General features: G+C 33.2%; 4 protein-coding genes across 8 annotated transcripts in view; 2 read left to right on the forward strand and 2 right to left on the reverse strand.

Annotated features, from left to right (window-relative positions):
• Positions 1-5,907: 5,907 nt before the first annotated feature.
• Positions 5,908-8,604, forward strand: LOC100876620 (translational activator of cytochrome c oxidase 1). Its single transcript, XM_003704363.3, has 4 exons — positions 5,908-6,135; positions 6,321-6,567; positions 6,651-6,807; positions 6,878-8,604. Exons 1-4 carry the CDS (start codon positions 5,955-5,957, stop codon positions 7,082-7,084), a joined length of 792 nt encoding a protein of 263 aa, XP_003704411.2. The 5' UTR covers positions 5,908-5,954; the 3' UTR covers positions 7,085-8,604.
• On the reverse strand, positions 7,171-9,971 carry LOC100879896 (uncharacterized). Its single transcript, XM_003704226.3, has 4 exons — positions 9,728-9,971; positions 9,514-9,636; positions 9,214-9,397; positions 7,171-9,135 (listed from the first exon to the last, which is right to left on the reverse strand). The coding sequence occupies exons 1-4, from the start codon at positions 9,798-9,800 to the stop codon at positions 7,380-7,382; spliced, it is 2,136 nt and encodes a 711-aa protein (XP_003704274.2). The 5' UTR covers positions 9,801-9,971; the 3' UTR covers positions 7,171-7,379.
• Positions 9,972-12,235: 2,264 nt separating this feature from the next.
• Positions 12,236-18,656, forward strand: SpdS (Spermidine Synthase). 3 transcript variants are annotated; one of them, XM_012287660.2, is made up of 6 exons: positions 12,236-12,379; positions 14,909-15,094; positions 15,893-16,013; positions 16,889-17,135; positions 17,562-17,791; positions 18,049-18,656. In XM_012287660.2, the coding sequence occupies exons 2-6, from the start codon at positions 14,964-14,966 to the stop codon at positions 18,199-18,201; spliced, it is 882 nt and encodes a 293-aa protein (XP_012143050.2). In that variant the 5' UTR covers positions 12,236-12,379; positions 14,909-14,963; the 3' UTR covers positions 18,202-18,656. The 3 variants fall into 3 exon arrangements, with proteins under 3 accessions (XP_012143050.2, XP_003704410.2, XP_076388985.1); XM_003704362.3 differs by having other exon boundaries at positions 12,239-12,379; positions 14,922-15,094; XM_076532870.1 differs by having other exon boundaries at positions 12,379-12,515; positions 14,922-15,094.
• Positions 18,408-23,725, reverse strand: part of rhea (Talin_middle and talin-RS domain-containing protein rhea) — a 52,224-nt gene continuing 46,906 nt past the window's right edge. The window contains exon 15 of one of the 3 annotated variants that reach the window (XM_012287662.2): positions 18,408-23,177. In XM_012287662.2, coding sequence (XP_012143052.2) covers positions 22,322-23,177 — 856 coding nt within the window. In that variant the 3' untranslated portion in view covers positions 18,408-22,321. Of the gene's footprint in view, positions 23,269-23,725 lie in introns of all 3 variants that reach the window. The other 2 variants (XM_012287661.2, XM_012287663.2) reach the window with 2 other exon arrangements.

A 23,725-nucleotide genomic window follows, 5' to 3' on the forward strand; every position in this document is an offset into this window, starting at 1 on the left:
AATCAAATTAAGCTAAGAATCTGATTAGATCATGCTAAATGAAGTTAGGTTAGATTAAGCTAAATCAGATAAGGTTACATAAGATTAAGTTGTGTCAGCTTAAGTCACACTAATTAATAGACTAACCTACATCGATCTACATTAAATCATACTAAGATTCAATTAAATAAATTAAATAAATAAATCAATAATAATAAATTTCAATAAAAGTAAGTGTCACCAGGTTACATTAAACTAAATCAACTCACGCTACATTATCCTACTTCTCCAAACACAATCAATTAAATTAATTCCAAAGGAAGTCCCAAGATTTGATAATACCTCAGCTCCATGCACCACAAGTCGGAGGAAGGGAGAAAGAAATTGAAGGGCAAGAACGCTAAGGGACGTATATATTATTTGAAATCACCGGGACGTTCTTTGGATTTTTAAAGAACGACCACTTTGTGTCGGTACGTGCCTGAAGAGAGTGAGACGAGGTCGTCGTCGTCGTCGTCGTCGCCGTCGGTGTAGGACGTCGAGAGGAGGCCATAGGCGTCCAGACGGCGACGTCGTCGCCGGCGCCAAGCGCCGTGCTAACTAGCACCCCTAGCGCACACACCCACGCCTTTATTAAACGTCGCCCGTCGTCGGCTTGCCGTATACGTTTCCCCTCATAAAATTGAACATGGCGTACATACCTATACGCGTGGAGGAGCTCGAAAGAGAGGCCACGAGGACGGGAAAGACGAGCGGATACATCCGAAAGAAGATACGCCGAGATGAAAGAAATTCAGATGTACAGATGAGAAATACGAAAGAGTGCAACAAAATGTAAGGTCTTGATTTCTCGCTGCTTCGATTGCAATCAATCGCTGCCATTTTGCTTGAGGATGTTCGAGCTTTCTTAGAGCTCTGTGATTTATTGGAATTTTGGGAAAGAAATTGGACACCGTAAATTCGATAAATTGTTGCTGATAATTTGGAATTAATAATTTCCTTCGTAAGTTGGAGATGAGTTTAAAAATTTGGAAACTTGAGATGTTAGAAATTTTTCTATTTGGAAAATGTAGTTTGTAAATTTTGTAGGGATTCTTCACTGTTGAATCAACCTTGGAAAATTGAAAGGAACCCACCAATTCCTAAATTTCCAAATTTCCAAATGTTAAATCGTTCAAGATAAAACACAAGTTACACACTTGACCAAATTCAAGTAGAAAATACTTTAGAACCCATTGTTTAAATCTTTCGGCCCCATACATACCTCGAAACGGAACATTGTTTCCGGCAACACCTCCAGCTTCGAGTTCACGATGACGCAACCATTCGTTAGAAGTTTCTACATCGGTTGAAAAGAAGTTATTCGCTAACGAACATCATACAAAGACAGAAATATAAAGGACAAAAATAGAGATAGAAGAAGAAAAGAAGAAAACGTCAGGTAGGGTGGCGAAAGAAGAAGAGACGCGCGAAACGAAGAGGGATTAAAGTGTGATCCGGTGAGAATCAGGGCGGAAAGACAACGTGAGTCACAAGATTTATTAGATCCCGGTTCCTGAAGTCTTTTAATTACGACGGGATAACGTGACGAAAAGCAAAATTATTTCCACGAGGGCGGGGCCACTAACTAACCTTAAATCGTTAATGAGTATTTGATGGCGGGTATCGTAAAACACTTCACTTATAAATTTTCTACACTTTCTTATATTGTGTGCTACCTATTTTACAGTTGTTTCATTTTTACACTTTGAGGTTTATTAAGTGGTTTTTACATTTTTTTGAATTTGGAGAATTGCAATATTTTGTTGGGAAGTTTACCAAGTTCGAAATTCCCACTTCCAAAGTTCCCACTACATAAATTCCCAAATTCTCACATCCCCAATTCCTAAATTTCCAAACTCTCAAAGTTCCAATCTCTCAAATTTCCAAGCTCCCAAATTTCCAAGCTCTCAAATTTCCAAGCTCTCAAATTTCCAAGCTCTCAAAGTTCCATACTCTCAAATTTCCAAATTCTCAAATTTCCAAACTCTGAAAGTTCCAAGCTCTCAAATTTCCAATCTCCCAAATTTCCATTCTCTCAAAATTCCAAACTCTCAAAGTTCCAATCTCTCAAATTTCCAAACTCTCCTAATTCCAATCTCTCAAATTTCCAAATTCTCAAATCCCCAAATCCCCAAATCCCCAAATCCCCAAATCCCCAAATACCAAAATTCCCAAATCCCCAACCCCTAAATTCCCAAATTCCCCAATTTCCAAATCCCCAAATCCCCAAATCCCAAATCTCCAAATTCCCAAATCCCCAACCCCTAAATTCCCAAATTCCCATATTTCCAAATCCCCACATCCCCACCCCTAAATTCCCCACTCCCAATTCCCCCAAATCCCATTAAACCTCCCTCCAAAACCCAAATCCCCAACCACCAAAAATAAACCACTAATCAAACCCTGTTTACGTCCCTAACCTGTCAAAAGAAGCGCACCCACCGATCTATTTTCGCGACAAATTTCCCGTAAGCCAACGACACAGCAAATATTGAAATTTCGGTCCACCAATCACGCGAACATCTTTTCGCGATAAAAAGTTCGCCCTCGAACACGTCCCTCCAACCCTCTCTGACACCAGTACCCAACAGGCTTTATACGAGCAAGAATATATACATCTTAATAGGAATGGAGAGTAGAGGGTGAACTCTCCGTGCAAAATTTATTAAAACCCGCCTCTCTGTCCGGTTAACCGTCCAGAAAGCGACGGGCGTACGTGAATTAAAGGCAACGACATGCTGAACATGCTCTATACCTGGTGTGTCAAAGGAACCATCCGGCGTCTAGTTAACACGGTTAGATCACCGTTCCGACGTGAAGTCGTTGAAGGGTAATTAAAAAGAATGACCACCAGGATGACTAAATTTAGAATTCGTTGGCGAAAGTGTTGGGCGAGTTGCACGATCGATCGCTACTATGTGGAACAAACGTTCTTTCGCGGTTCGTATTTATTTTTCTGATGTACTATTGCGGGGATTGCTTATTGGAGTGGGGAGATGAAAGGTAGGTTGTTTTTGGGTGTGGATGAAAATTGGAATTGTGTTTGTTTTGGATGTGGGGTGTTTTAGGAGTTTGGTAGCTGGTGCAGGGACTTCTGATCTGTGTGTCATTGGGTTCATTTTCAGATGTTTCTAGATTCTTGTATTGGATATCTACATTTTTGAATTAGTGTGTTGTGTATTGGGTGCTTGGGTTTCTACGTCCTCTGGTTGATAGATTAGTAGATGCTTGCATTACAGTATTTCTAGGTCACAGATCTCAAGTCAAATCCATCAATATTCAAATCTCTACATTCCCTAATCGTTGTCGTCCCAAATCCCTACATTTCCGAACCCTTGTATCCCCAAATCCTTACATTGCCAAATGTCTATATTTCCAAATCCCTCAATATCCAAATCTCCACATTCCCAAATCCCTAAATACCCAAAGCACTACGCCTCCAAGTACCTACCTTCCCAAATTCCTAAATACCCAAATCTCTACGCCTCCAAACACCTATATTTCCAAATTCCTAAATACCCAAACTCCAACGCCTCCAAACACCTACCTTCCCAAATCCCTAAATACCCAAACCTCTACGCCTCCAAACACCTACCTTCCCAAATTCCTAAATACCCAAACTCCAACGCCTCCAAACACCTACCTTCCCAAATCCCTAAATATCCAAACTCCAACGCCTCCAAACACCTACCTTCCCAAATCCCTAAATACCCAAACTCCAACGCCTCCAAACAGCTACCTTCCCAAATTCCTAAACACCCAAACCATTACGCCTCCAAACACCTACCTTCCCAAATTCCTAAACACCCAAATCTCCACACCCCCGTCCCTATAACCTCAAATCTACATCTCCACATCCACATCAAATGTCTACACTTCAAAATCACTATGAACTTATATCCATACGACTCCAAACACACATAAACCAAGTCCTCATAAATTCAGATCCTTGTCTCCCCAAATCCCTACATTCTTAGCTCCACGTAACACCAGATTCCTATATTCCCAAATCTCAATAACCCCATCTTTGCATCTCCAAATTACTGCACTTCCTGATCCCCGTAATCCCAGATCACTATATCCTTAGGTACCTATAATCTCAGATCCCCATATCCTCAGATACCTATAATCTCAGTTCCCTATATCCTCAAGTACCTATAATCCCGGATCACTGTATCCTCCGATACTTGTAATCCTAGATCCATACTTGTTATATATTTCCTTAAATATATTGCTTTTAGAAGAAAAACGAAGATGCTTGAACTAAAATTATTTTTGTTGAAATTTTGGATGAACTCGTATCTATTTCATAACTGGAATGTTTGTGGAAATAAAAAAGGTAGGATAGCGAAGTTACGAAACACTTTTGGAAGAATTTATCCGCTTGTGCAACATAAAAAAAGACGACTGTTTACGAGAAGAAATGCAGCAAAGAAAAGTAGCTTTTATTGTATGCAATTCGCTATGAAGGATGATTTGTGGCGCAATGAAAAGATGCCAAAAAAATCTGGTGCCAAAATCGCTCGTATAAAGTCGAGTGTTGTCCAGATAAATTAACCGCTCGCCTTTTTTTCAGATAACTTCTATCGGCGAAATATGTTGAAATATTCTTTGTGGAAAACAATTGCTATTTATTTGTCTACATGTGTAAAGTTAAATGACATCAAACTTTTTTTGCGAACAAAATAACACTGAAAAAATAATACTAAAAAATAATTATTATATACATCATTAAATGCAATTTAAGTTGCATGGAGTAAAACTTAGAAATCTAATACTGAACCAAATGTATTTAAAATTAAGACAGTCTATTTTTTAAATAAATAAAAATTACATAGCCCTTAATTCTGTGTCAGTAATTTCCCATGTAAAAACTGACTAATCAAAAACTAACAAGTGGGATCTACCCCTAGAGAAATCTACCATGTACACGTGCACAATGGATTCTATGTATGCTATATTTGGTGTACAGTGGCAAAAGGACCCGACATCAACTCTAACCAGCCTTAACGAACAAATTAATTAACTCAAAAGCTCTGTACAGTGGCAATAATAAATCATTTTCCATTGGACGCTATTTGTCCATATCGTTAACCTCCGTAAACTCAAGTGTACATATCTGGTTACAAGTCAAGCAGTACTCGTTGCGATAATGGCGTAATGGAATAATAGACATCAAGCACAATTGGAATCTGAATGATATTCCATTGGTGATATCACCCGTTGGACTTTGAATCGGTTGTGCAATTTAAAATCGTATCGACTGATGCTTTAACATTTCGCTAAATTCTCGTTGGAGAACGAGTGGAGACTGGAGGAGACCTAGTTCTTTTTAAATACAAGAATAATTTGATGCAATTATATTTCAAATTACTATTGAAGTATAGAAGTATAAATTTGGACTCTAAGAATTTTAATTTAGTCCTGATCACTTCTACGATTCGAAGTGATAATTATTATAAATCCTTTAAAATTAATATTGTACTGACAAAATTATTATCAAGCAAAGATTCCAAAATTTATCAAAGTCTTGAATAAAAAATATTTGAGAAAACCGCGACGTAATTCTAAGATATTAACCTTACCTGACAATAGGGATTTTGTTTTCATTACTTTGCCACTGTTATTTTAAATATTGTTGACAACATGAACATCAGATAAAGAATGTTATCTTTTATTTGAATGACCAAATTTATGCAATGACTCTTGTCTTTATATTTATATAACACTTGACATAAATATAATAATAATTATATTCTACAAAAACAAGTTACATTTCTATTTTAGAAAAACTAAAAATACATTTTTGAGAGTCTGTTTTGTTATCAGAAGCAAATCAATTTTTAACTTTATTACCAACATTATATCTCAAACTTCCCTAGTTAAGAACTTATACAGAACATAACCTATTTGTGTAACCTATTTTATAAACAATGAAATATCGGTTAAACAATTTGATTTACTGCTTGCATACAAATTTTGTTATTAATGGAACCAGACGATATGCAGGACATAGCAAATGGCATAATATTAAACATATTAAAGAAGAAAATGATAGAACAAGAGGACAATTGTTCAAAACCCTTATTTCTAAAATGACAGTTGCAGTAAGAGGTATAAAATATGATACCAGTGTTTTTTAATATAATAAAGAAGAATAAAATAAGTTACAATGTGTATGTAAATTTATTGCAGTAGATACGTATATAATTTTCTCAATAAATTTTGTTTGTTTTATACCTGAATGAAATAGTCTACAGCTGCTGACACGAAAGTGTAATTCATCATAAAATTTACAGAAGAGGGAAGTGCGGATCCATTACTCAACTCTAAATTAGCAAATTTAATCGATCAAGCAAAGAAAGTTAATATGCCACTAAGCACTATAAACACATTTCTAAATAAAATGAAGACTCCAAAAGCACAAGCCCCAACAAAGATAATGCCGATTCGTACTTCTTCAGGATGTACATTACTTTTGCACTATGCAACTAATAATCCAGGTGGTTTCAAGGCCCTACTTAATAATATACTTAGAAAATCTAAGTAAGTATACTTGTATGCTTTTAGGTGTTATTGTACAATAGAAATTTATTAACGTGTCTTTAAATAGAAATTGGTAATTACAGATCTACACTTGCAGATACAGCATTGTCAATGTTTGACTGTGGAACTTATATTCTAGCTGTGAAAGATTGTAACTTTAATCAAGCAATGGAAGATGCAATAGAAGCAGGAGCAGAAGATGTAGAAGAATTAAAAGAAAATGATAAAACATATTTTAAGGTATTAATAATTTATTCATGATTTCTTTAATTTTTGTGACAAAATTTGTATCAATTACTGTTTGTTACAGTTTAAATGCGAGTTCCTCTTTCCCGATAAGGTGCAAAATCAATTAACACGCCTGGGTTACTTTGTACTGTTAACAGAAGATACATGTATACCCAATTCTGTTGTTGAATTGAGTGAGGAACAGTTGGAAATGGTAAACAAATTGAAAAGTAAACTTCTAGAACTGGATGACATTATAAAAATAGAAGATAATATTGCAGAATCTTAAATTAGAAACAAAGGTACTATGCAGTGGCAACAATGTTTACCATTACATTACTCTGTAAATATGCTTTAAAAAATAGTGACAACACCAAAGTTGTAAACAAATTTTATTACTACCAATGTCGGTAATACATGTTTCATTCTGAATAAATAAATAAAATTCTGTACATGTACAGAATGTACATTATTATTTAATAATAAATATTGTTTCAAAATATTGTATATAATTATACAAAATTATAATCCATATTATATACATATAAAACGTTAGGAATATATTGAAATTTTGATAAACTTTGTCACTGTATATCTGCTCCATATCCCTTAATTTCATCTATATTAGAGCCTGGAAATTGTACAACAGAGTTCCTATAAAAAAGAGATTTTAATATTTTCTTTGACATTTTAGCTTTTTCATGCCAAGGACTAGATACAGTTTTAAATGTTTTGTTAGTATGATTTTTTACAGGTGTATTCGTTGCTTCAGAGCTCGGATTTTCCTCTGTTAGCTCTGCATTATGTGTAGAGTTATTATTATCTGTAACAGACTCGTCTATTGAATGTTTATGTTTCTTCTTCTTTTTTGCCTTGGTCGCTTTCAACGTATTTTCATCTACATTATCTATATTTTCTTTCTCCTTTTGTTCAATTTCTACTTCCATATTACTATCATTCACATTTGCATCTTTCTTTTTCTTTTTATTTTTTTTAATCTTTATAACTTCTTCGATCTTTTCTGTATTTTCGTCCGTTTTGTTACTATCTTTTATATCAGTTTCAGAGATAGTATTTTCATGTCCTACATCTGATTCAACATGTTTCGTTTTCTTCCTTTTTTTTCTTTTTTCTTTAGAAACATTTTCTTGATCTGTGTGAAGTTCATCTTGCCCTTTCTCCCCTTGTGAATTTGTTTCCATGACTACTTCATTTTCTATATTTTCTTCTATATTTATCCCATTATCAACAACTTCCTTTACTTTTTCTTTCTTTTTCTTCTTCGCTTTTTTACGAGTCGTATTTTCTTCAGGTACACTGTCATCTGGTGTATTTTCATTTGTCTCCATACTCTCTATGTTCTCTTCAAGAATTTCTTTATCTTCTTCTGGTGTCTCTACTATTGTTTCCAAATTAGATCGACGACTTTCTTTTCTTTTTTTAGACTTCTTATTTTTACGTTCATTAATTTCGTTATCATTAATCTCCTCAGGCTTGTCTTCAAGCTCTAAAGCTTCATTAACAAAACCAAATGATACAGAATTGTTAACTGTGTCTTGTTTCTTCTTTTTTTTAGCCTTCTTGTTCTCAACCTCAAACTTATCCAATGTAGCTCTACCTTTCTTTTTCTTTATAGTATCATCACTGTATTCCACACGATCATTAAATGTTACCCTTTTCTTATCAGCTTCATCACTTAAATCTAATGCAGAATTTGCAACACCAAATTGTACCCTTGACACTTCAAATTCTTTTCCATTATAAACATCATCTGATTGACAATCTAAATTCAGTGCATCATTTACTATACCATTTTCATACTTGCTACTATTTATGTTATCTTGTTTAAATTTTTTAGCATCATGATTTGAACTTAATTCAGTTTCATCAATAGATTTCCGTTTTTTAAGTGATCCAACTTTACTACTAGTATTTGAAGCAGGTTCAGGACTGTTTAAATCTATACAAGGATTTTCAAATGCATAATTGCTTACATTTTTTGATTCTTTATTTTCTTCACTATGATATTGTACTTTATTGACTGACGATGTAAAACCAAACCCTGCATATTCTGGTTCACTCTCTGACTCTGATCTTTTTTTATGTTTATATGTTAAAGAAAAGTCTTTATCCTTTTTCATAAAATAATCAGTCATACTACCAGCATTTATGGTAATAACACCACCTCTATTATCCTGAATATCAACAGTGCTCTCCTCTGTACTATCATTTTCTACTTTACTATTTTTATTTAAATTCATTTCTTTCTGACCAAATATATTTGCTAAATCTTTTGTGCTATACTTATTTACATCTTTACCCCTCGTGAATTTTTGATAGCTAGTAATAATAAATTCAGAGATATAAATATATTTTATACGAACAATTATATTATAGTATACAAAATAAATTACTTACTGAACACGAGCACGACTTTGCTTAGATTTCAACTCCAATGACTTTCCACTTAATTCAGCATTTGCTTCTTCTATTTGCACTATATTATCACAGGGAGCAGTCTGAAGCTGTTGTAAAAAGTCGTTGAAGCTGTCTTGATGTTCTGTCCAAGCTTCATCTACAGTATCTCTTTTAAAACCGATACCTTAAAAACAAATTATCGTGTCAAGAGTTACAGCATCCAATATAAAGATTAGGTAAGTATAAAAACTATCTAAGATTTCTAACTTCAATTTTAATATTTTTACCCAATTTATTTACCTGATTTATCATTTTTAACAGAGACGCGTACATGCTCCGTCATACCCTGTTCATTAGCTCCAAGTCCTTTGCCATTCGACCAACCCATTTTCTCCAACATTTTCTGCCCAAATTTGTTTCCATCTAGTAAATAATATAATCAAGAATCAAATTTACAAAATACCTACACAATGTTTCATTCAATGAACCAAAGTAAATTCAAATATTTATATACCTTCGCTCCAGTGTTTTCCTCGAGGGTTCAGTGTCCATTTCTGTTTCTGACGCCTCTCTGCGAGCATCGACATTATATCTTATTTATTTTACAATTTACAAATAAGAAAAACCTAAGAAGTGAACATTTGATACTTTGTTACTAATGATTTCTTCGAAATAATTCTCTAAAGGTGGTGCAGAGGTTAACGAAACAATGCACCACATGAGGTTATTCGAATCCACTGTTGCTTGTGGCGCTTACTGCAGCGCCACATCCGCTCATGATCTAAAATTTAAATTTGAATTTTAAAAATATCGTCCGCGATTTATAAGTTTCTTTTAGTTGTAAATAAAATATGAGATCTCTTTCTTTTTTATGTACAATTATTGAAGTATTATTGTTAATATTTTTGGACAGTAATATTTTTTATTAGGGTGCAAGCTTCACAATAATAAAATCAGTTTTCACATTAATAAAACTATTAATCTCCAATGTTAAATTAAGACATATTTTTTGTTAATAATTTAAGGTAATAAAATTATCGTACTTCACATGTTTTGTTCCCAATTATTTTAAAATAGAATACAATCAATTATTGTACATTCGAAATATTTCTATCGAGATCAAATTTTGTAAGGACTATTGAAGTTTTTGAAGGAAATAGGCAAACTATAGCGCAAACAGGGAAACTACGGCGCTTATGTGACTATCAGTGATTCAATACTTCTGTGACTCACTGTACCAAACGAATTAGCCAACATTTTATAATGGGCCACCCTATACATCGTTCCACGATTGGTCATTAATTTTAAACGCTGAATCAGATACAAGTACATATGTTACATTTAAATATTTTGATCCAGACCAGATACGACGCATGTCAAGGACGGGCCCCTGTAATCTTACGCGTGTTTGCTTTATGGACATTTCTTCGATTAGTTGCATTCAACGATTGCATTCTTATAATCGCTATTTTCGTAATTTTTATCGCGAGACGAGGGAGAGAATGTACGATAAAATTATCATGTTTAACATGTTTGCTTTTGAAATCATAAGTTTCCACTTTGAGAATCTTATCGTTAATACAAAAGTTTAAGAATGCGATGAAAATCTGTAGGACACATTTTCACATGAAAATTCAGAAATACCATTACTACAATTAATTTTGTTTGTGTTAAAAAATTAAGGTACACTGTAATTGAAGATAGTTATTCTTAAAAAATAAGTCAAAGTTAATTTTAAACAAGTATACAAAAATTACAGTTTATGGTACTTTTAAAAAATGATTGAACTTATTGATTCTTACAATTAACCTTAAACAAAGAATTATTTTTAAGTAAACTAAAATTTCCTTTCTTGTTATCTGATAATTTAAAAAAGAAACTACATTTCTCCCATAACTCATAATTTCATTTCAAAGAATTTGCCAGCTTCTTAGATTTGAATGACTTGCCTTGAAGTCTTCTTCATACAGGGTGAGTCACGCAGTGAGTACGAACTATATCTCAAGTTTGGTTACAGATAAAAGGAGATTGTTGAGAGAAATGAATGATATGGAAACCTTTATTTTCTTATGTCTTCACTTTACTGATAACTGCAGCTGAGAGATGCAAACGAATTACTTTTACGAACTGCAATTTTTCAGTTTAGCAGATCAATTCTATATTGACAAGTCTTTTCTTTATGGAATTGCGTTTACTTTCTTGGCAAATTGTCTTTTTAGAATATTATTTATTTTTGTTTAATATAATAGATATAGATATTGCAAGATTATAAAATATTTAATGCAATTGAATACTTAAATATATTATTTCATACAATAATTTTATATAATATTCAATATATATTTTTTTACAATATTTTTATATAATATTCAATATATATTTTTTTACAATATTTTTATATGATATTTAATATGTATTTTTTACAATATTTTTATATAATATTCATTATATATTTTTATAATATTTTTATATAATATTTAATATATATTTTTACAATATTTTTATATAATATTTAATATACACTTTATACAATATTTTTATATAATATTTAATATACACTTTATACAATATTTTTGCACAATATTTAATATATACTTTATACAATATTTTTACACATTATTTAATATATATTTTATACAACACTTTCATGAGTAACAATTTATTCTTCAACCACTACAATCTTTTCTAAAGATTCCAAAATATCCAATTTTCAAAACCATTCAATCTTTCCTTAAAGCCACATAAATTCTACTTAACCTCAATCTTAAAATTGAATTAAACTATCATTTAACACAAACGCCAAAAAAGTGCAAATTTGCAGTCCATGCCATGTAACTCAAGTTGCAACGTCCACCCAAACTTCCGAACCCATCGGACCACCATGAAAGAACCAAATATTTTTAAGGACGTTAAGTGTTTGTTTCGATCTCCACTTTAGATCAATGAGAAGTCTTGAAAGCCATGGATCTCGATTTCGGTAATACGCGTTCAACACACGCACGTTATCTCGCTCTTGGTTGAACCACTATTATCAGGGAGCAGAGCCGAGACGGGGGCCGATAAGGGCCACCATCCGTTTGGCAAGTAAACTCTCGTCAACTTTCCATTCGTCAGTGTTGTTCGTGCTTCTGTTTGGAAGGTCTCGTTGGCTCGCCGCCAGTTTACGGTACATACGCGTTCTCTGCCTTTTTCCGTCGTCGAAATTTCATTTCCCTTGAAAAACATCTGTGATACTACCCTACATTCTATGAAGTTGTGATCGAAATTCGTCTGCAATTAAATTTCATTCTAATAACATTTTGGTATCATGATTTGGAGTTTACTGCTGTTGCACGTTGTGATCTCGTGATTTTTACATTTTATGTTCCACAATTTAAAGAGCAAGTTTTTTTTACTAATGTCTGTGTATCGAGACGTCTGCAAGAAACTTGAACACAATTCCATTCGTGCTGATAACATTTCAGCATCGTAAAAGATAGACTTCAAATTTCATTTGGAGAACATTTTCATGTTGCACTCCGCGTTGTTGCACTCCGTTGCACGACGTGGCCTTTGTGGTTCCTGGTTTTTAGAGTTACCTTGGATAAAATTATAATAATTAGCGATATGGAGTGTATTCATGAAGGTGTATGCAAAACACGTGTGCATAATTTGCATGTTAATAAGAGATAGAGCAAAGTGTAGGTTCGGTTGCATTTCTCGTTTCCCATTTTTTTTTTAATAACAGTGAAGAGTTTGAGGAGGACTTCATAGTGAAAATTGAAATAATTACTTGTTTTTTGATTATCAACCCTCGTGTGCATCATGGGGCAACAGTAAGAGCTGTACATTCACAGTCTTGTATCAGATTTTTATTTCGTATTTATACACTCATGAAAAATATTATTGTTAACAATATTAATATTGCTATTATTATTTATAAGGAGTAAAGATTTATAAAATTGCTATTATTATTTATAATGAGTAAAGATTTATAAAATTGCTATTATTATTTATAATGAGTAAAGAATTATAAAATTGCTATTATTATTTATAATAAGTAAAGAATTATAAAATTGCTATTATTATTTATAATGAGTAAAGAATTATAAAATTGCTATTATTATTTATAATGAGTAAAGAATTATAAAATTGCTATTATTATTTATAATGAGTAAAGAATTATAAAATATAAAATATAATGTGTTAGGTTAGGTCAAAAGCACATAATGTAACAAGTAATGTAAATATTAAGATAAACTTGTGATGAATGTTGCATTCTTTTTTCTTAAACAGTAGCAACATTTTTTTTATAATAGAAAGAAATAGTAATGTTTACGTAGCATCATTGTATCGCATCTATAGACTTATAGTTACAGACTTGTAATTAATGTTTCGCGATGTATCATAACATTGAGTGAACACGTGTTGTATCCACATTCAGCCGAAACTCACAGTCAGCTGTTTACTCTCTGAATTTCTATAATTAAAACTGTCTTGCTGCGCACGTGATTCTTTAGTATCGCATTTAGCTGATCGCGTGAGAAATGATACAAGATAGGCTGCAAAAGGAAGAAATTATAGAATTACTGCAGTTGCGAATTAGGAAAGGGTATTGGAAAATTTAGAAATTTGGACTTGTGAAAATTTGCAATTTTTTACATTTGGGAATTTGGGAAATTTGGGGAGTTGGGAATTTGGGGAGTTGGGGATTTGGGGATTTGGGGATTTGGGGATTTGGGAATTTGGGGATTTGGGAATTTTGGAATTTGAGAGTTTGGAAATTTGAGAGATTGGAAATTTGAGAGATTGGAAATTTGAGAGCTTGGAAATTTGAGAGATTGGAAATTTGAGAGCTTGGAAATTTGAGAGATTGGAACTTTGAGAGATTGGAAATTTGAGAGATTGGAAATTTGAGAGATTGGAAATTTGAGAGATTGGAAATTTGAGAGATTGGAACTTTGAGAGATTGGAACTTTGAGAGATTGGAAATTTGAGAGATTGGAAATTTGAGAGATTGGAAATTTGAGAGATTGGAAATTTGAGAGATTGGAACTTTGAGAGATTGGAACTTTGAGAGTTTGGAAATTTGAGAGTTTGGAAATTTGAGTGATTGGAAATTTGGGAGCTTGGAAATTTGAGAGTTTGGAAATTTGAGTGATTGGAAATTTGAAAGCTTGGAAATTTGGGAGCTTGGAAATTTGAGAGCTTGGAAATTTGGGAGCTTGGAACTTTGAGAATTTAGAAATTTGGGAGCTTGGAAATTTGGGAGCTTGGAAATTTGAGAGCTTGGAAATTTGAGAGCTTTGAAATTTGAAAGTTCGGAAATTTGAGAGTTCGAAAATTTGAGAATTGTGAAATTTTAAAATTTGCAAAATTAGGAAATTTGGAAGTCCTCAAAAATTAACAACCCATCTTACTAACCCCCCTCCATTACCTCATCAAGTCCTTACAATTACCCCACCGTCCCAATAAATCAAACAAAATAATAAACAAAAATCAAAATAAAATTAAGAAAGACTTCGTGTACGTATACACGAAGTACCTGACCGTATGCTATCAGCACGAATACACAGGTGAAAAACAAGTTTCGCCATTTCTTTTCTGAAGCTCCGAAAGGAGTGGAACTGGAGGTCCTTGTCGTAGGGAAACATGTTTGGCCGCATAAAAAAGTTGGCACTTTTATTTTCCTCGTCCACGATTAACCGACCGACAGTGTCTGCTTTCAGTTGAATCGCGAAACGAGGGAGAAGCTCGACTCACGAGGAAAAATGGACGCGATAAAACCTGGCTGGTTCAGTGAAATCAACGATCTATGGCCGGGTGTCTCCTTGTCTCTTGAAGTAAACAGGATACTTCATAGGGAACGGTCCCAGTATCAGGATGTTATGGTCCTCGAAACGTAAGTAGTATTATTAAACGTGAGTTTATGATACTCTTCTTGGTGACGTTTCAAGCTTAACTGTGAAAACTGAACTCTTTAACGGTGTTAAAAAATGTGATACTTGTTAAAGATTCAAGTTTATAAATTTTTGTGGGAAATCTTGATTTGGATTTGTGGGTTTTGGAGATCATGAATTAACATAACTGGGGTTTTAGTAATGTGATCAAAGTGGTGAAGATTTTATTTAAAATTTGCAAGCCTTACAATTGAAATTAACGTGGACTGAACTTGAGATGGGGAATGCAAGGAAGATATTAAAGATTTAGTTATGGGAAATAAATATTTGATTTTTGTTGAAATAAGGAAAGGTTATATAAGTGAATTTATTTGTTATCTTTTATTTATTTGGAGTTTGAAGATAGTGGTTTAGTGCTAATTATAAAGGAAAGTTCTGCCTCCAAGATTATTTAGGGACAATTCCATTCAATTGGAATGAACTTGAAATGTTATCGAGTAGCTAATTATAGCTGTACATTATCATGTCAGATAATTTGTTATTTTTAATAAGTGTTATTGCATAATTTGGTACTGAGAATTCTGCATCCTTATTCTTCATAATTTACAATATTTAAATGGTAATTTTCATAACAATTTATTTTCTACGTGTTAAAATATTTATGCAACACCATTTCTTTCAACAGTTCCACAGTTTTATTATTAGAATCATGTTTTAAGTTAAGAAAGAAAGTAAAAGAAAGTCGAATCGAAAATTAGTCACAGGTTGAAATAGAATTTCTTTTGATTATATACACACAGGAAGTCACATGGAAGGGCGCTAATTTTAGACGGTATCATACAATCCACGGAGAGGGATGAATTTTCGTACCAGGAGATGATCGCTTTTCTGCCATTATGCAGCCATCCAAATCCAAAAACTGTAAGATGTTTATTTATTGGAATAATTAAACCCTTCTTGCAAAGTTCGTAAATTACTTTATAAGTTTACTGTTTATTATAATTTATTTTTACTATAAAACTAGCCTATTATAACTTACTATAATTATAAAATTTATTTACTGTATTTTATTACAAATATACAAGTCTCAACTAGCAAATTTCAAAATTTGAACGAGCTTTTTAAAAAGACCGCCAAGAATGTACCACTGATGGTCATCTATCGGCAATCTGAAGAAACTGATAGAAATAAAATCTTTTCTTATAATATTTCACTTTTTGGTTTGTAACTTTTAAAACTTGTAAGTTAATATCGATAGTACGATTAAAATAATAACAGTAGAACATAAAAATTGTTTACTACAATAAAATTGCAATGGAATTTAGTTACAGCACTATTGCAAATGGCCGCTTATCATCAGTAGATACACATGGAATTAATTTTTGTTAAAAACTTCGACAAATCATAATGCTCCAATGCCAAATATATTTCATAAATAAGCTATTTTTTGCAAAAGAATAATTTGATGCATATTAAAGTTAATTATACATGTAAAAACAATAATAATTGAAGGTTTTAAAAAAATGGAACAAGTAGCGCCATCTCTCCGGCGAACAGGGTGAACTACACACATTTGAAACTCTACTTTAATTAGTTCCCGCCTTCTGCCGCTACGTGGCGCCACCTGAAATTCTTTTTTTATCTAAAGATACAATTTGCATCTTTAGATACAGAAAAATTCCAGAACTTAATATTTATTTTAAAAATTTTGCAAGTAGGCTCCTTTTTAAGAAAGAAAACATCTGAGAATGATTTTTAGTAACACAAAATTGTTTACCCCTTTTATGTAATGCTAGGTTTTAATAGTTGGGGGTGGAGATGGAGGGGTTGCTCGCGAAGCCGCAAAACATCCCCAAGTCGAAAGGATCGTTCAAGTCGAAATTGACGCGAAAGTACTGGAGGTTTCAAAGAAATACTTGCCCTCGATGGGTGTGGGACTCGAACACCCCAAAGTCACCCTTAACGTAGGGGATGGTTTCGAATTTTTGAAGCAACACAGGGGAGAGTTCGATGTTATTATCACGGACAGCAGTGATCCCGTTGGTAAATATATTTCTTACATTAATACACAACAAATATATTTCTTAAATTAATATACAACAAATATATTCCTTAAATTAATATACAGCAAATAAATTTCTTAAATTAATATACAGCAAATAAATTCCTTGAATTAATATACAACAAATATATTTCTTAAATTAATATACAGCAAATATATTTCTTAAAGTAAATTAACAAGCAACACCACAAATTAGATAAATAACAGAATAAGTAAGATATTATTATTTATAGCAACAAAAGATTGTAACTATTTCATGTAACCAACAGATTATAACTATCACATGTTTTTAATCATACAGTTTCTTCTTTCCCTAATATTTATAAGGATTTGCAACTGAGCATATAATCTTGTACTATCCAGTTTCCTATTAAAGTAAATAAAATAAGGGATATGTTTAAATGCAGGTCCAGCAGAGTGTTTGTTCAAAGAATCGTACTTCAGCTTAATGAAGACAGCACTGAAACCTGGTGGAATAGTTTGCAGCCAAGCAGGAACTGCATGGGCAAATCTGGACCACGTTACGCAGACATTACAACATTGTAAATCTGTGTTTCCGGTTGCATCTTACGGAATTGTTTCTGTACCTACTTACCCTACTGGACAAATCGGTTTCGTGTTGGGTGGATTAAGCACAGTGAGTACACTGTTTTCTATATTAAAAAAAGATAGGAAGTATAGTGTACACTTTGACATTATTTACATTTATTGACTTTGTTGTGTCCATAGAAGAATATATCTTCTATATCTTTCTTGGTACAATTTGAACTTTTGCAAAGATCAATAACTTCCTCATCAAGTATCGGTTTTAACATCTTTAAGAGTTGTAAATGTTCCACCTCCAGCATAACGTTTAAATTATATATATTTTATAAGTAAACCAAACTGTTTCAGGAAACGAATTTCAAGCAACCAAAAAAAGTCTTCAGCGACGCCGAGCTCGACGAAATGAACATGAAATATTACGACGAAGAAGTGCACAAAGCAGCGTTCGTTTTGCCGAGGTTTATAGCGAAAGCTTTGAACGAAGCACCCGATAAAAAGTAAAATTAAAACAGAGCAAAGAGAGAAATAATGAAGACTTTTTAGCGTATGACAATCGCATAGTGAACCAATCTCTTCAACTACCTCGAATCTCACAAATTGTACTTTGTATTATAACATCGTTATCCATCGATCCGAATTTTATATTAAAAATATAGTGGAACAGAAATAGGTATATAGAATCCATACACACGAACAGAAACACTATGTCAATAACGTAACAACGAAATGTTAGAAATTCTTTATTACCTGAATGTAATTAAGGCTAATATGTATCCGTGAATACTCGTAATATAATAATACAATAATATGATAATATAATATTACAACTTGTAACATTCCACAATAATAGACATGTAAGGCTTAATCAATTGTACTAAAGATAACGATTAAAAACATTCTGTATATAAATCTGAATTGTCAAAAAAACAATAATACAGCGTTAAAAACTATAAAAATCCTCTCGTTGTATTTGCCTTTTTTTTTTAACGACGTATATATTATATAAATCTATCGTACAATTATCCTGTATAATTTCTGTTAAAATGTATATTTATATACTTTCTTATATATCATGGCACACACCTATAGAATAAAAAATAAAAACGACGATCGTTCTCAAAATATATTACCCTAAATGCAGTAATGTATTTACCGTGATTCACCTATCTGTTCACATACTTTTCTGATATTCAACTTAAAAGTGTAAACGTTCGTTATATATTCTATACACTTTAATAGTTATCCATTATAAAATCGTTAAAATATATTTTACATAAATAAATGTTACTTTATAAATAATGTGAACAGATACGTATACACAAATTGTTTCAGAATTACAGATACAATTTTCGTTGGACAAAAAGTTTTGGTACATAAATTAATTTTTTACTATCAAATTTTTACAAGGACGACATAAGTTTAACACTTAACCTATGATGATCTTCTGCAGTACATTAAATGATTTAATTACATTGAATCTCATAATTTTTTCAACTACATGTATACATAATTTTTATTTTAAAATTGAAATATAAAAAGAGTGTATATTCTATGAGGATGATTAAATAAATTTGTATGTAGTTCAAATTCTGATCAGTTCATATTATGGAATGTTATTTGCACAAGTACCACTTTGATTAATTAATTTACATTACATAAAATTTATATAGAAAAATGTTTTGTATTCAGTTTGACTTTTTGTATCTATAATTCTGCAACACAATATCTGCATCTCGAAGTGGACAATAAAAATCTGTCCCCTCAAAATTCCAAGCAATTTCATTCGCGTGAAAGGAAGTTAAAAAATCCTTTTACATAATTACCCTTCGTGTTCGTTTACCATAATATTACACTATCGAACATTAGTAAAGCATTTGATTTTTGGTAATATTCAAAAATCCTACATTCGCTACGTGAAAAAGCGGCAGCTCATTTGACTTAGGCACTTTTCGTTTTATCAATAGTTTCATTTTCTAAATTGTCTTTTGCGTTTCGAAAGTTTTATGCAAAATATCTAACATCTATTTACAATTGTTCGTCTACCCTGGAAAGACTAATTGTACTAATCGATCACTTGGAAGGTCTGTCCAATCATTGGCCTCTCCACTAGCATCTTTTCAAACACTTTCATTAAAAATTATTTGTATTATACACGCTATTAGTTTGTCAAAGCAAACTTGAATTACTTTCAATAAACAGTCTTGAGGCTAACGATTGAACTATTAATTAAAAATAACGAGCCACCGCAAATGGTATAAAACAGCAGGTAAAAGAAATACATATAAATGTGAGTGTAAGCAACAAATAAAGACGCACTTAAACAATAATGTTAATCCCGGAAATGTGGAAAATGTTAAAAGGTAAAAGGGGGCGAAGACATCACCGTGGGACCAGGCCGCACGGTGTCGGAAAGTTAATAAAATTAAATGATATGTTGCTTCTCTTGTCAATCCGTGGTCTTAAACTTAAAGTTAAATTAGAACTAAACTAAATCAGGTGTACGCATTCACGTAACTATTGTCCTGGATGGACTAGGTCCTCCACACTTTCAAAATTTTTATAATTTCACATAACATTATTGTACTGTAGTATTTAATTGCACTGTATATTCTGATCCTAATAGATGTTTTTGAGATAAAATAGAAGATGGACATTTTACTTGTAATGTTTAGTAATTTATGGAGGAACTGCACCAACCTTGACTATTTAGTTACATAAATGTGTACTTTACAGTGCAATATGGTTTCTTTAGTTAAAGATAAATGTGAGGAAGGAATATCTAATTGGAAGAACTTGAGAGTTTAGGAAGAATTCAAAAAGAACTTGAAAGTTATGGAAGATTTCAGGAAAGAGTTTCAGAATCCAGGAAGAACTGAGCAGAGTTTTAGAGGAACTTAGATCTTATGAATAATTTAAAAGGAGCCTCAAGTAAACCTAATCTAGATATTCCTTCCTTTACACTTGTCTCAACAAAAAAAACCAAACTGCATACAACTGTACCATGTATCTGCGGTGCTTTAAGGGTTACGACGTCAAATATAAACAATTTAACAAAAGTTAATGCCTTTTGAAATTATATGAAAGGTATAGACCAGAAATTCCCAAAGTGTGTCTCAGTACATTCCATATTTATACCTTTGTAAATGTATACCCTTTGAAAATTTATCATTTTGTAAGAAAGTTATACTTTGGGAAGCCCTGGTGTAACAGACGTAACAAATTTAATAAAAATTCGTCAACTTTCTTTAGAAATTAGACGTTGACTTTATATAAAATTACAATAATTGATCGATTTTGAAAAAGTTTCTCAAATGGAACACGATATCAAAAGTTGGAAAATTGTCAGTGCAAAAATATGAAAAAACTCGTATAATCGCGATTTACATGAAACGAATCAATTCGCAATCGGGACGGTTATTGTCCATCGTTTCGAGGCAATAATTATTCTTAGGAAGTCTAATTTTGAAAGCACACAGTTAACTCTAAGGACACTTCTATCTTCGTCGCTATATAGAATTATCGTACAAAGGCGTTAAAATGTATCCTTTATATTGGGGACGAATTGTTTGTGCATGGAGTGACAGTAACTGGATAATTCTTCATGTAAAACTAAACTGAAAATTAGAGTAACATATTCTGTTACAAATAACATTATAAATTCCATTAATTGCATTAGTATCATTACAGTGTTCATTACTGATTAAATTATTATTAGTTGCAATGTCTGCACATCAATCTATTTTTACTTGAAGAATGATCATTTTACAATTACTGTCACATTCTGCATAATCGTATTACTTTGTTAATGCTTGTACTTCCGAGGAATATCGCTTTAATTGACCTAGTCGTACGTTCCCAGTCAGCAAGGCAATTTTAAGGTTATATCTCAAACTTTCACATGGTCAGAAAAAGCATTAGAAAAGAGCTCAAAGAGAAAAAGCAGAGCTTTGTTAACAGGAACCGTACAAATGTTACTATCAAACGTGAGATTAGATTGTCTGTTACATCGGCAATGTTTAGCATTCGGCTGGCCTTTTCCAATAAATTCGCAAGCAATATCCAGTTACATTCTGTGATCTTACTATGATCAAGGAATGTTCAAAACTTGAACCTTGTCTGAGTCCTTTCACATGTACAAATAAGATGAACTCTAATTTTTAATTTAAACATGTACAAATCAGTCAACTGTATTCATCTATATATCCACTTTCTACATTTGACTTCTACTATTAAAAGAAACACTTCATCATATTTAAACTGATCATAGTTAATAATAAAACAAGAACAAGATTCATCTAAATCGAATTACACATTTAAACCAACAAGTAAACCTACTTCAATTTCCTAATAAAATTCATTCCTCAACGTAAAAAGCCTCAAGCAAGAGTATAACCTCCAGTTCTAAACATTCCCCTGTTCTTTCCATTATCAATTAATTACATTCTATCATCTATCGGATTAGCAGATACGAAAATACATGTAACTATATTCCGAGGGACAGCCTAGCCGCTCTTACACATAATATTACATTAAAAATCAAACTAAAAGCCCCATTGGCTGTTTGTGCGTCGGACAACGTTCCCAGGCAGTTTCTTCGTTAAGGACATCCCTCCACATTCGATTACTTCTCCTCGAATCGGAATGTCTTGGTGTTCGACTCCTGTCTGCTGGACATTGTCATGGTTACAGTTTTCTTCTCGGTGACTTTATGCGTCATCGACTGCTTCGTCAGGCGTTCCTCCAGGGTGTCATTGTCGACGGCCTTGAACGTGGACAGCTCGTTGCCGGAGGTGGCGTATTCTTTGGTCTCCTCCGTGGACTCGTAGTTCGAGCTGGTGGTCTTGCCAGGAGTGGAGGTGTACACTTTCGTCGTGATGGTCTCCATTCTCCCACCAGGGATCAGTTTGCTCTCCACGTTCCTGTAGGACTGATTCTGGGGAAGGCCTCCAAAACGCTCAGCCTGCTTGTCGGACTTGAAGGTGCTCATGGAACCGAGTCCGGAGTACCTGTCCACTGTGTCGTAGTATCTGAGATCCTGATTGGGCGAGTAAGACTTCTGCTCGTAAGATCTGTCCTCGCCGGAGTACTGATCCTGGGAGTATTTCTCGTAAGTGTGCTGCTGCTGTTCCTGGAAAGCCTTGCGAGTAGGAGACACCGGGGAGTATGTCATGGTGTGGACAGGTGGATAGGGACCGTCCATCTGCTTCCTCTCGATACTGCCGTAACTCTCCTGGTTGATCTTCCTCTCTATAGAGCTGTACTGGCTACCTGCACCATCCATCGTCATCTTTTTGTCAGAAGTTATGTACGGACTCTCCGAAGCGTATCGCTTATCGTACTGGTTCTCTATGCCGTATCTTTTATCGTACGATCCGTACTGATTCTCCATTGCGGATCTGTATTGACTGTCTTTCATCTTCCTTTCCAAGGTGCTTTGCGTGGAGTACACCTTTTCGGGGCTGACCAGGTTCTGCCTGCTGCTGGCAAATTGGTCAACGCTGTGTATTAGGGAAACAAGAGGGATAGAGTTGATGAATCATGTTGACGACTAATTGATCGAGTTAGAATCTGTAATGTTAGAATTCTTAGTTATGGTTATTATGGTTACATTTGTGTAATTGTGTTTAACACCCAAAACCGCTAAGAAGAGTCACTTTATAGTGAATATTTTTATGATTAGATAGTTGTAGTCATAGACAGGTGTGAGTATAGTAAACATAATAAGGTTCATTCTACAGATCTAATATCAAGGAAGGACTTGTGGAAGGAAGAACGTTAACAGATTGAAGTAAGAGTACTGAATATTTAGACAAGCATATCTTGTTCATTATGTTAGGATCATTCAGATTATTTGGTCTAATTCTACTGTATACAGAACACTAATTAGTCACAGGACTTTCAACAGCAGTGTCTTCAAATTCCTAAATTCCCATGCCCATTCCCCAAATTTCTAGATCACCAGATTCTTAACCCACTCCCAAATTTTAAAATCCCAAACAATGTCAGTGAATCCTCTTTCCAATTA

This window comes from Megachile rotundata, chromosome 6 (genome assembly GCF_050947335.1).
Source record: "Megachile rotundata isolate GNS110a chromosome 6, iyMegRotu1, whole genome shotgun sequence".
Taxonomy (NCBI): Eukaryota; Metazoa; Arthropoda; class Insecta; order Hymenoptera; family Megachilidae; genus Megachile; species Megachile rotundata.